This window comes from Schistosoma haematobium, chromosome 3 (assembly GCF_000699445.3).
Source record: "Schistosoma haematobium chromosome 3, whole genome shotgun sequence".
Classification (NCBI taxonomy): domain Eukaryota; kingdom Metazoa; phylum Platyhelminthes; class Trematoda; order Strigeidida; family Schistosomatidae; genus Schistosoma; species Schistosoma haematobium.
Genome location: NC_067198.1, coordinates 7,380,170 through 7,393,070, shown reverse-complemented (window position 1 = coordinate 7,393,070; position 12,901 = coordinate 7,380,170). Strand labels below are relative to the sequence as shown.

The following is a 12,901-nucleotide window of genomic DNA, read 5'->3' as shown; positions in this document are numbered from 1 at the left end:
TTAGAGAGACCAGTTAAAGACAAAGAAGACAAGGCAATCACTGAGGTTCAGGAAAAGAGGAAAGGATAGATAGAACTCTCCGAAGAACTCACCGGACATCGGAGCAACAACACACAGATCTTCGTATAGATGTCACTCCACCAGAGACCGAAGAAATCAGCATGGTCATCAGACAAACCATGAGTGGGAAAGCAGCGTGACCTGACAGTATACCGGCTGAAGCACTGAAGTCAGGCATAGAAGTGACTGAAAACATGCTCCCCATTCTATTAAGGAAGATTTGGAAGGAAGAACAAGTGCCTCGGACTGGGAAGAAGGACACGTTACAAAGATACCGAAGAAAGATCTCAGCATGTGTGGAAAATACAGAGACATCACAGCACTACCGATACAAGGAAAAGTTTTCAACAGAATATTGTTAAACCGAGTGCAAGATTCATTAGCACGACCAACTTCTAGATCGATAGGACGTATACCGTGGGGATCGGTTGTACACAGACGAAATCTCGATGCCACGGATCGTTGTTGAGCAATCGATTGAATGGAATTTGTCACTATACATCAAGCTCCTTGACTATGAGAAATCACTTGACAGTGTTGATAGGAGGACATCATGTAAACCTCTTCGACATCGTGATTACCTGAGATGATAGTCAACGTCATCAGGAATTCATACGACGGGCTACACAAAAAGGTGGTTCATGGAGGATAGCTGACAGATGCATTCAAAGGGACAACCGGTATCAGACAAGGCTGCCTGCTCTCCCCCTTCCTCTTTATTCTGTTGGTCTATTGGATTGTAAAGACCTTCACATCTACGGGGAAAAACGGAATACAATGGACAGATTGGGTGCAACTAGACTATTTAGACTTCTCAGATCACCAAGCTCTTCTAATCCCATACACACCAAGACTCTGAAATATAACACAGAGAGCACTAACCTAATCATATTTGATGGAGAAGCTCTGGAAGAGGTGAAAGTTTTCACGTATCTGAGCAGCATCATCAATAAACAAGGAAGATCTGATGCTGATGTGAAGGCAAGGATCGGCAAAGCAAGGACAGTCTTCATACGGTTGAAGAACATATGGAAATCAAAACAACTCAACAAACATCAAAGTCAGCATCCTCAATACGAATATCAAGTCAGTTCTACAGTACGGAGCTTAAATCTAGACAACCACTACAACTATCAGCAAAAACGTTTAAGTAACATGTGTAAGTATGTAAGTAACCATTTGTTATGCCCCGATAAGCATAATGAATGGTAACTTTTGGGATCCATTTATGGACCAATACTATGCGCATATTTACATGGCATAATTGTTAAATAACTAAACTATTCACTATGCCAAGGAGTAGATAACAGACCAATTTATAAGTAAGATACTGATTAATGAATAAGTCCGTTATATGGGTCAGTGAGTCATAAGGTATAATATAAACTAAGGGCCAATGTACTACTATCACAAAATGTACTTGTATCATTCCAACATCATTCGCTCCATCGCCTATAGCCAGAGTGACTGCATCTTTAATTGATTGACGAACTAATTTTACCAGCTGTGCTTTTTGCCATGGACTAACTCTACAATAAAATACGTTTTAAAAATAAAATAATATGAAATGGTTTTAGAGATACAATGGTGTTTTAAATACACTTTATCAACAGCAACATAACAGAAATGTAAGGTCTAAAAGGTAGATTTGTGTGTGTTTCGTTGTCTAGTCCAAGGATTGATAGATCAACCATAAATATATATATATATATATATATATATATATATATATATAATGTTAATTACGTTTACATAATGAGATGATAAACTAAGGTGGATAAATCTTAACTCAATGAACGACTACATTTTTCGTTGTTAAATTTAAAATACATCTAGAAGTTTCTACTATTTCTACGACTACACGTTTGATGGACGCGAAATATCGTGAATTGGTTGAAGTTGGACCCCTGTTCAGTGGTCTAGAAGTTAGGCGTTTGCGCAGGACCGAAGTTCATGTGTCTTTGTCCCGCATGCGGGATCGTGGGCGACCACTGATGTGGAGTCCCATACTAGAACGAAACAACTGTACAGTGCTTCTATGTCTTTATTGGTGGTCTGATATATTTAGCTACTCACTATAACCCTGGATGTCCCAGTTCTGGAAGTGTGTTGTCATTCACAATCAAAAATGCACAATTGCATTCAGCTCAAGCTACATAAGCTAAATGCGGAACGAATCAATATGGTTGCTGTCAAAAGCAAACATCGTAGATGCAGTTCATGAAAACTCATGCGAAACTCAGCGAAACGTGTGTAAAACAAAACTAAGTAATGCCGTTTTAGCTAGAGTAAAAAATTCTTACGGAATATGCAGCTAAAGGAGTCGAGAGGAATAAACTACAGGTGTGTTAATGGATGGGTTTTGTGACGATTAGAAGTATTCGAATTGTTGTATTAACTAGGCATTCCCGAAACAGTGCAATTTAAGCTAAACAGAACTAGGTTAGCACTAACGAACGTATCGTGTTAAGAATTCGAAATCAAGTACATGAGTTAGATAGGCGACGAAAAGGAATAAACTGGCTCTGCAAACAATGACCTTTTAGGTGTTCTTGAAAATAAGCTGTTCTACCAAGACTTTTCGACTTCATCTGTTTATTAGAAAGCATCCACCATCTCAAAAGCATAAGTCTTTTCGTGATAGCAGGTTTCTGACTGTTGCTTGACAATGTCTATTTAGTATCTACGAAAATGCTAAGCTTTGCAGTTAGTAATCTACTCATTGCTATAAGACAGCACTAATTTATGAGTTGTATAAGTTTTCAGTGATACTACTGAGTGACTTGGGAACGTTATGTCCGGGAATAGTTGATCTGGAGATTATATTTCTAGTTATTTTGGGCACTACTTTCCCATGGCTATTTATTTGAACTGTTTTCACATTCCCAAGCTGTTATGGGTTGAATGGTGGTTTTCATTTTAAAAACTATTATTATAATTACGATTTATGATTATGATCACTTGCCTGCAACATATAACCGATTTACAGGATAAAGCAACGTCCAAAAACTGTTCTCTGCATTCACATAATAACGCAAACTCTAGTGTCTGAAAGTGTTAATGCGTAATGCATTCGAAATAAAATAAATAAAAAAAATTATTTATATAAACAAGCAACACTCGTTTATCGATGAAATGGACCAGAACGCTATGCTTCTCTGTCTATCGTTGAACAGGAATTAGACTTTTTCAGAAAAGTGGAATAAATGAACCAGTGAATGTTTATAAATGAGCAGCAACGATTGTAATTGTCATGAAGCCGACGCGTTGTAGATCCGAACTTTTTTAGTCAGACTTACATCACGAAGAAGCCAAAGATGGCCCGGATTGGCATAAGCCGCTCTGGCTTTCACTATACGTGCATTGATCTCATCACTCACGCCACCACCAGCACTTATGAAACTACCTATATACACGAACTTCTCGACTGCTTCTATCTGCTCACCATCCAGGGTGAGTGCAGGATTAGAATCCTGCCAGTCTTGTAGAAGTACTTTGCACTTCGGAGGTGCAAAGCACATACCATACCTACGGACACTGATTGCCAACTGATTAAGTGAGGATTGCATGACTTGGGCATTATCGCACAATAAGGCAATATCATTCGCGTACTGAAGGTCATTAATTCTTTCTCCAGGCAACAGATCCACACCGCCATTTGTGGTCAAACTCACGGCCACCCGGAGTAGACTGACGGGCTTGAATGAGCTGTAAGGAGCCTGAAGAAACTCCGTGCTTATAAGCGAGACCTTTTGCGAAACCGCATGCGACTTTACTCGCCATTTTCATGGCGTCATGAAGTCACAACCAATGCTCATCTATACTTTTCCGTGGAGTGGTAGCCAGCCTAGAAGCTAGCTCGGTTCGATACTTACTAGCAACAGGAGTTGCAACCAACTTGCTGACATCAATCCGTTGATGGTGGTCACTTCGTTGGCCACTGAGAAGTAAGGTAAGATTGGCGCAGACCAAGGCATGGTCAGAGTCTAGATAGGTACTCCAAAAGGAGTGGCAGTCTTGTATACAACCACGTCAGCGGTAGCTGATCGCGATGTGATCAATCTGAGTCCAGGCTAGAGATGCAGAGGAAGGATGCCATGTGGCACATCGGCGGTGACTGTGCCGGAAGTCAGTGCTAGCCAGAAATATGTTGTGGTCTATGCACAATTGCAGTAGACGATCACCGTTTGTGATCAGACTCACGGTCACCTGGTGTAGACCGATGGGCTTCGATGAGTTGTAAGGAGCCTGAAGAAACCCAGTGCTTATAGGCGGGACTGTGCACAGTTGCAGTAGACAGTCCCCGTTATCTGTCCTGCGACCAAGAAGTCCCCATCGGCCACCTAAACGACTCTCTTCTGTGCCTAGACGCCCGATCTGAGCATTCAAGTCTCCGGCTGGTACTACAATATCTGTCGAACGCACTTTCTGCAGAAGAACAGATAATTGGTGGTGGAATTCATCGTTGATTGCATCCGGGCTGCAATTTGTCGAGGCATACGTGGAGATGACGAGAAGACATCGTTTCTCCCGCCGATTTCTTCTCACTTTGATGGAACTTTCTATTCTAACAGCACATAACCGACTGCTAATGGGGGTCCAATCTATTAGTGCTACCTCAGCACTAGCGTTTAGTGCGACACCAACGCCAGCAAGACCAGACGAAGATGCCACAGGGTCTCCGGATAAACGCACGTAAAACAAGCTTTTCGAAGCGACAGATGAAGAGCGAATTTGTAGTACTTCACCAGAGTCTTGAATACGGGTCTCGGATAGACAGCAATCATCAATGTTAAGACTTTCTAAAGACATAGTCAGCCCTATTTGTTGTCCGACCTACATAAGTGTGCGAACGTTGAAGGCAGCCAGTTTGAATGGTGCACGTGGTTTCAGAAAAGCTGTTTTAGTATTCGTATTTGGTGATTCAATTTTCAACGAGGCAGTGACTCGAGAACGTTTAGATAGAACCGAGTTTCCACCATAGGCGAGCTTCTGTATAAGTCGAAAAGTAAGGATAGACAGAGTGGGAATAAAAGAGAGTGAATAAATGACATAGTAAATAATAATAATGATGATAATAATAATTACAATGTGAGTCATTTGATTGTTATTCGGAGCAAGAAGAATATTTTTCATAATTATCGACAATTCATCACTTTTTGTGTGTGATCTGGTTTTTACGGGCCCCGCCCCGAGCCTTTGATCTAAAGGTCTGATCCACAAGGCAGTGGAGCACTGGAGGAGATGCAGTCCCATAATAGCCGGTGACTAACAATTGGTTCATACGCCATTTGTTCCCACAGGATACTGGAGCCCAAGTGCACCATTGTTATGTTGTCGGGTCCTGCTGCTTTGCCGCTCTTGATTTGTCTGATGGCCATTCTGATTTCTTCCGTCGTTGGTGGATTGACATCTATAGGAAGATCTGTGTGAGCTGCTTCGATGTCCGGTGGATTTATTGGAGCCGGCCTATTCAGGATTTCCTGGAAGTGCTCTACCCATTTGTTCCGCTGTTCTTGAATTTCAGTTATTGGCTTGCCTTCTTTGTCCTTTACCGGTCTCTCTGGTTTGCTATATTTCCCTGCTAGTTTCCTCGTTGTATCGTAACGCTGTTTCATATTTCCTTCTCTTGCAGCTTTTTCCGCCGTCGTTGCTAGTTCTTCCACGTATTTCTGCTTGTCGGCTTTGATGCTCTTCTTCACTTGCTTGTTTGCTTCTATGTACTCAGCTTGTGCTTGGACTTTCTCTGCTTGTGTTCGGCTGTTGTTAATTGCTGTCTTCTTGTTCTTCATTTCTTTGATCCTGTCCAGTGTTTCTATAGAGATCCATTCCTTACGATGATGCTTCTTGAGGCCCAGAACCTATCGACACGTTGAAGCTAATGCTTCTTTGATACTTTTCCGGTTGTCCTCCATAGTAGTTTCTTCTTCCTTCAGTAGATCCTGCAAGACTTGAAACCTGTTGTTGAGAGCTATCTTGAATTTATTGAGTTTGTCAGTATCTCGAAGGAAGGCTGTATTGAACCTTTGTAGTGCTGTTTGTCCAGTTGTCCAGATGTCAACAACTTAAATTAGGATCTCTCTGGATCAGGCGTATCAAATTAAACCTTGTTTTTATCAACCGGCTTATAGACGGTATTCCCTACTCTTTGGCATCCACTCCTTCATACTCTATGATATCATCCCACAATCTACACAATAAGGAGAATGTTCTAGCGATTGCAAGGACCTATACAAACTTACGCCAGAATTTTTTCGTTATTCGCTTGTAGCGGTAAATAAATCCCCCAAAAAAATAACTCTGTAAGTTTTCGACATTGGATGCTGACCAGATTAGTTTTAGTGGACTCATCTAGCTGAAGGCGCTCGGTCGTGCATCCGCACCAGATCACGTGTGGGAACGCCGAGCTCAACTGCTACTGCAATCGCTAGCCAGATTAGATCAGATAATTCCGATATATTGGCAATCGTCAAATACAATTTCTGATCTCCTCGATTCTGTCTTTTGATTTCTCCTCGTGGGTACGAATTATATTAGAAGGTGTTACTGGTAAAAGCGTTGTCAAACACTGAATACCTGTGCCATCTTCACGCTACCCAACCGTGTGGAACAGACTGTCGGTGAACCGCCGTTGCAGTGAAACTACAACCCAGTTCAGAAGTCTCCTTGATGATTTTCTTAATGAAGGTGGATTATGTCGCCTATTGAATATCAATGTGTCTAACAACGATTTATACAAACAAGGTCCGTCATCCATCTAATTGACTGAAAAGCAAAATGTAGCCTTTTGAACTTTCAACGTCTATTTTGTTCTTATTTTTATTCATCTTAATATGTGAAGTCTGCTTGTGTTCGTATTGATAATTATTACTGTTATTAATATCATTATTAGTCCCTCAACACATCAGGTATTCTTTCTATCTCTTCTTGTCCTTCTAAACATATTATATTCCTAAACATCCAAAGTCTATTATTAAAGACAAAAAATATTATCCTATGTTACACTTAAACAAATTAACTTCTTAGATCCATTTTATCTTCACCACACACATATATATAACACATGGAAACTGATATTTGGTTATCCTTTGGGATTAATTGTGAATTTCATAGCATACTTCTAAATTACTATTGCACAAAAATTTATAACAACGTCCGGTTTCACTCTGTGTACTACTACACTGTGTACTACTACATAAAGGATGCTTTTTTGTCTTATTTCTTTTTAAATTGCTGGTTTACTTCAGAGGTCGATATTGATTACACAATTATCATTATTATTGTTATTATTATCATGGTCGTACTCTTTCATCAGGTGTTTAATTCTCTTTTTTCCATCTAAATAAATATTATTCTTAGGTTTACGAGGTTTTTAATTAAGACTCGTTTTATCTTCACTATGCACATATGACTCATACATATTGATATTTCATTATCCTTTTCACTTAATTGAGACTTTCATAGCATCACTCCAAACTACGACTGCAAAAACATTTATTCTAGCGTCATATCTTACTGAAATAATAAGTTAATTTTTCATAATTATTTTCCAATTTATTTTCGTTACTAATTTGACGATACATACATAGTCGTTCATTCTTGTTCTGTGTTCATAAACACGCCTATTAAGCACTTCTTTTATTTCTATTTCCTTATTTTCTCCCTTTACTTCTTGAAACTCAATTCAATATTCTTCTCAATCACACAGAACCTGATTTATTATTATTCTATTATTATTATTCTCTTTTTCAAATGTGGCAAATATAATGCTAACATTGTTGAAACTTGTGTATTATTGCGTTTTTGACGAAAACCAAAATGGTTTCTTCACAACACTTATGTACCCATAAGATGTTTGTGAATAGTAATGATGGTAATAACAATAATAATGATAATGATAATAATAACCAACCCGCATCTATTAATCGTATGCGGTGGTTGTCTCGCTATCTTCTCTGTACTCATTCTTATCAATACACTTTCATAATAACATCCTTTGTGTTGTATGGTCTTTATAGCAGCCATAGTACTTTGAAACAGCGAAGGGCTCATCCACCTTGGATGCTGACCGCGAGGTGTGACTTCAAAGTTATCTGATTCGCCATATCATTCCCGTCTAAATCGATGACGTTCCCAATCATTCAGCATAGATCATCTACTTTGATATTCTACACTCTCAATACTGCCATGGGTAATTAGAGGGCTGATCAATAAACAAATGAAGGAATACATCGAAAACAACATCATACTCCCTAAAGTCCAACACGGTTTCAGAAAAAAAACAGGTCATTTGCGTTCGATCTCCTCATATTATGGGACAGCTGGATGATCTGATGGTACCACAAGATAACTATTTATGTATTATTTCTCAGCTTCGCTGAAGCCTCTGACACAACACCTCATGTACTTCTGATAGCGGAGGCTGCGAAGATGGGCTTCACTGACCCACTATTGTTTTGATTCTAAAACTATCTAAGGAACAAGATATTTCGTACCAAGTTAAATAGAGTATATACGAATGAGAAGGTCCCAACAGCAGGAGTTTCGCAAAAGTCATCTCCTGTTTTTAATCTTTGTTGACGACCTACTAGGTAAAATAAGCTCGGCGTCACTATTCTATAAAAACGATACAAGTTCTAGACGTCCATGAAAAGCGATAAGCATTCGATTGAACTTCAGAAGGACGTTGCGATAATCGAGAGATGAACAGTAGACAATGGGTCAGAACGTAACCTGTAGAAATGTCATGTAAACAACTTGGCACAATCACACCAGAAATATTGTTGCCCCCTCTCTTCGGAAGCGATATAAATGTCCTGGACGAGGTACAGCAGCTGATGAGGCTATACAAGAAACTTGTGTATTATTGCGTTTTTGACGAAAACCAAAATGGTTTCTTCACAACACTTACGTACCCATAAGATGTTTGTGAATAGTAATGATGGTAATAACAATAATAATGATATTGATAATAATAACCAACCCGCATCTATTAATCGTATGCGGTGGTTGTCTCGCTATCTTCTCTGTACTCATTCTTATCAATACACTTTCATAATAACATCCTTTGTGTTGTATGGTCTTCATACCAGCTATCAGGACCAAAACAGACTATTTCACGTCCATAACTTTCCAAAAATAACATAACATTGATAATTAAACTTATCATCTTCAACTATTGCGTTACATAAGTGCATGGACAAGATATCCGTGACACAGGTACATGGGTTTCTCTTTAAAGGTATCAAATATTTCTGGGGGATTTCTGTATAATGCTGGGAAGTGCGTAGATTCGTCGAGAACATCTTGAGTGCTACTCTAATTTTCTGTGATATAAAGTGTTCATGTGGCTGCAGCCACATGAATTCGTTTTTTGCTCACAGGGTTTATAGTGGTTCGGACCGACATCACACATTTCCTCTCTGACGACCTGGACTTGGGTGATAAAAACTACTTAAATTTTTGGACGAGCGCTTGTCAAAGTGTGCACTTTGTCAACCAGTTCATCGACTTCATACCCAAGCTGCCAACTTTGAGGGAAATTTGGTCCATTTTGAGGAAATTTTGGGGAAGCCGCTATAGTAAATTTTGGGGAAATGAGACGCGAACCCCAAAATTTCCCCAAACTTTGGGGAAGGCCATTTCACTTTGGGGATTTTTCCAAAGCTGGCAGCTTGGGTAGATTCGTTTGCTTGACGGATTCTTTCTCTGAATTTAACCATTAATAGGGGGTCAACGGGATTTCTGAAACACTGTTGCAGCTACTCATTTATATAAATTCAATAAGTCGGTTAATAAATTTAGTTGCTCACTGCTGATGGTATTCTCAGATATTCTACACAACACAAAAGTAACAAACATATACTAGGGTACTTGTGATTTTCGCCTGCTTTGACTTTCAGATTCCTTTTCGTTTTAAACTTTCCCAAATATCCCACCTAGTCGTTAACCACTATTATTATTATTAATGGCTTTATTCAATATTATATTTTGGTACAATATCGCCTCACAATGCCCTGGTGCAACCGAGAGTGGGGAGAGTCAGCTCTCCCTCTACAAATGCTCTCACACAGCAACGTTCATATAACCACTTCCCTCAAAGTTCAACTCTCTACCTTCTTGCGGCAGAGGTGTTGTTTACGAGATTGAGAGGACGAAAAGCGAATGCCCGGCACTTTAACCGGGTCGATGAATACAGAGGGTTCACCTAAGGGAATTGGAAAACCCTGATTCCAAATCAACAGTGAACATGGGCTTCAGGGTTCTGATGGAACAATTGGCGTATGAACCGATTGTTGGTCACCAGCTACCATGGTACTGCATCTCCTTACGCTGCTCTACTGTCTTGTGGGTCGGACCTTTAAGTCAAAGGCTCTGGGTGTGGCCCCCTGCGAAAGCCACCTGCTTCTGTCTGGGCACCCGTGCAGTATTCCAGCCCTCACACAAATCGAATGATTTGTGTGGCGCATACCTATTTGGTGCCTTCTCGTACCTTTGTGTTGAAATGATAATGAAATGCTGTCACTCCATTCATACTGACTTTTTATTATCGATGATACTGTACCTATTAGATGTATGCAATAGTTAAAATAACTTAAAACTATGATTGGTCAAATATTAATCATAGTACCAGACAAATAACGACTATTAAAGTAACTTTTTCTGTAAACAAACTTTGCAACTGCTTTTATCATAAAACGTATTATTTCTTATAGGTAAATGACGTTTTCTACATAGATCAATTCGATGGTAATGCACATATTCGTGGAACCTTACATTTAACTCTGACGCACATATTTTTTCTTGGATTATCTCGAAAACAGGAAATATGGGTAGTCTTTTTTGTTTGTTCATGTTTATTCAGTATTTTGATGCATATATTATTGTTAAACATAAAATGTGCTTTTTGCGTGTGTTTAATCTGTTAAAACGAATCAATGTATTCATACAAATGTTATTCCGTAGGAGTAACTGATCAATGCGAGTTTAAAATATTGTTACTTACATAAGGTATCACCGCATTACCAACTTTTGAAACTGATATTAGATGGATTTATTCATTTTTCACCTTTCATTAAGTATATATGGTGGTTAAATGTTTAGGCTAAGAGAAATTATCAGCTGCGTTAAATTAGAAAGGAGGACTTTCTGACTGAGTAGATTTTAGGTTTTCGCAAACGTGATTTACCTAAGTCACATTATCATCTTCGAATCAAGAGTTAGCATAGATAATCCAACTGGAAAAATTTCGTAACTTGCTTGCAAATTCTCTAAACGTGTAATAATTCATAAGATGTCGGCTTTGTTGTTTACAACTGTTTCGATTATCGTCAATTAACTCATGACTGGTCTTGATCTTCCTCAAACAGAATGATTCCTTACAGTTACCTTTACAATCTTCCCGACCGTTGTTGCTACCTTGACGTGGTGGTCGGGCTCACCTATCGTGATGAAGCAGCTGAGCTATACTGGCTGGAACAATCGTTCCTCAAGGTCCTATCGTGCCAGACAGACCGGTTGAAGTGCGGTAAGACTAAAGGCAACAAACCCAAGGTCCAAAAGCGAAGTCCTACTGCTGACTGTACAGAGGTGTGACAGCAGTAAGGTGTTTCCTTCAAACGACCAGCATGACAGCGATGCTGCCTTCTCACAAGGAGTGGTGGGGTCAAAAAAGGTCGACCCTAAAAGTGCACACCTCGCCTTATCCCACGAATATGTCTCCGGCGGTAAGGTCTCAACAAGTATGGAGCTAACACTAAAATTACTCACAAAATGGTCGTGTGTTACCGACCTCAAGCAGTTGTTCCTTGTGCAATAAAGTCACGCTCTCAGGTCACTAAGACCACCTTTAACCCAATTCGCTTTTCAGGTACTTCCAGAGTGGTGCATATCTATTTGGTGCCTTCTTGTATCAATATTTATGTATTCAAATAAATAAATAAACTTCCAGAGTAACCCTTCCACGGTGTGGACAACCGGGAAGTGATAAATGCCCCCATACCTCTAACAGCACTCAAGACCACTGTATTCATAATCAGCCTCCCTCTTTAATTCCCATTATTCCTCCTACATCGACTTTCACCACTAAGCTTCCTTCTCAAGTATCACCATAGTCAACGATTCTAGCGCGCAAAACACTCCCGAGTTTATTGAAACTTCGCTTCAAACTACACAGAGCTTTCAACGTATACACTCCATGTCAAATCGGCCAGCAGGCCTCCTTCGTTGGAACTCTAGAATCTCGTACCATTGATGTATGTTGTGTTTCCGAAACACGCATACAGGATCCTAGTGTGCTCATTCACTTGACCTCACCTCGGCAAGACGGAGAGGCGACGAGATACACCCGCCGTGTATCTGCCAACCCGATGGCAAGTTCTCATAGCCTGATAGGTGTAGGCATAGCACTAAGTACGAGGGCGGAACAAGCACTATTACAGTAGGTCCCCGTTAACGGTCATCTATGCGCTGTTCGGCTAAACGGGTACATAAGAACTCGTAAAAATCGGGAAACACGTCGTTGCCTTCTCGTTGTTTCTGCCTACGCTCCCACCGACTGCAACTCAGATCAAGTGAACGATGAATTTCACAGAAAGCTATCTGAACTTCTTCAGAAAGCTAAACGTTCAGACATAGTACTCATAGGAGGTGACTTTAATGCTCAGATAGGTAGCTTAAACCAAACAGAAAGACATTTAGGTGGGTATTTTAGTACTCCGACACAGCGAACAGATAATGGTGATCGTCTGCTGCAATTGTGCTCAAACAATGGTTTGTTTTTAGGGAACTAATTCTAAGCATAAGGAGAGACATAGTCTAACATGACGACAACCTGAATCAA

The 12,901-nt window shown here is 39.9% G+C and overlaps 1 protein-coding gene across 1 annotated transcript in view; it reads left to right on the top strand.

Annotated features, from left to right (window-relative positions):
- The first annotated feature begins 9,042 nt into the window (after positions 1 to 9,042).
- MTMR6 (Myotubularin- protein 6) overlaps positions 9,043 to 12,901 on the top strand; it is a 43,342-nt gene continuing 39,483 nt past the window's right edge. Inside the window, exons 1-2 of the mRNA XM_051212890.1 lie at positions 9,043 to 9,279; positions 10,776 to 10,892. Of these exons, the coding sequence (XP_051068814.1) occupies positions 9,256 to 9,279; positions 10,776 to 10,892 (141 nt within the window). The 5' untranslated portion in view covers positions 9,043 to 9,255. The remainder of the gene's footprint in view (positions 9,280 to 10,775; positions 10,893 to 12,901) is intronic.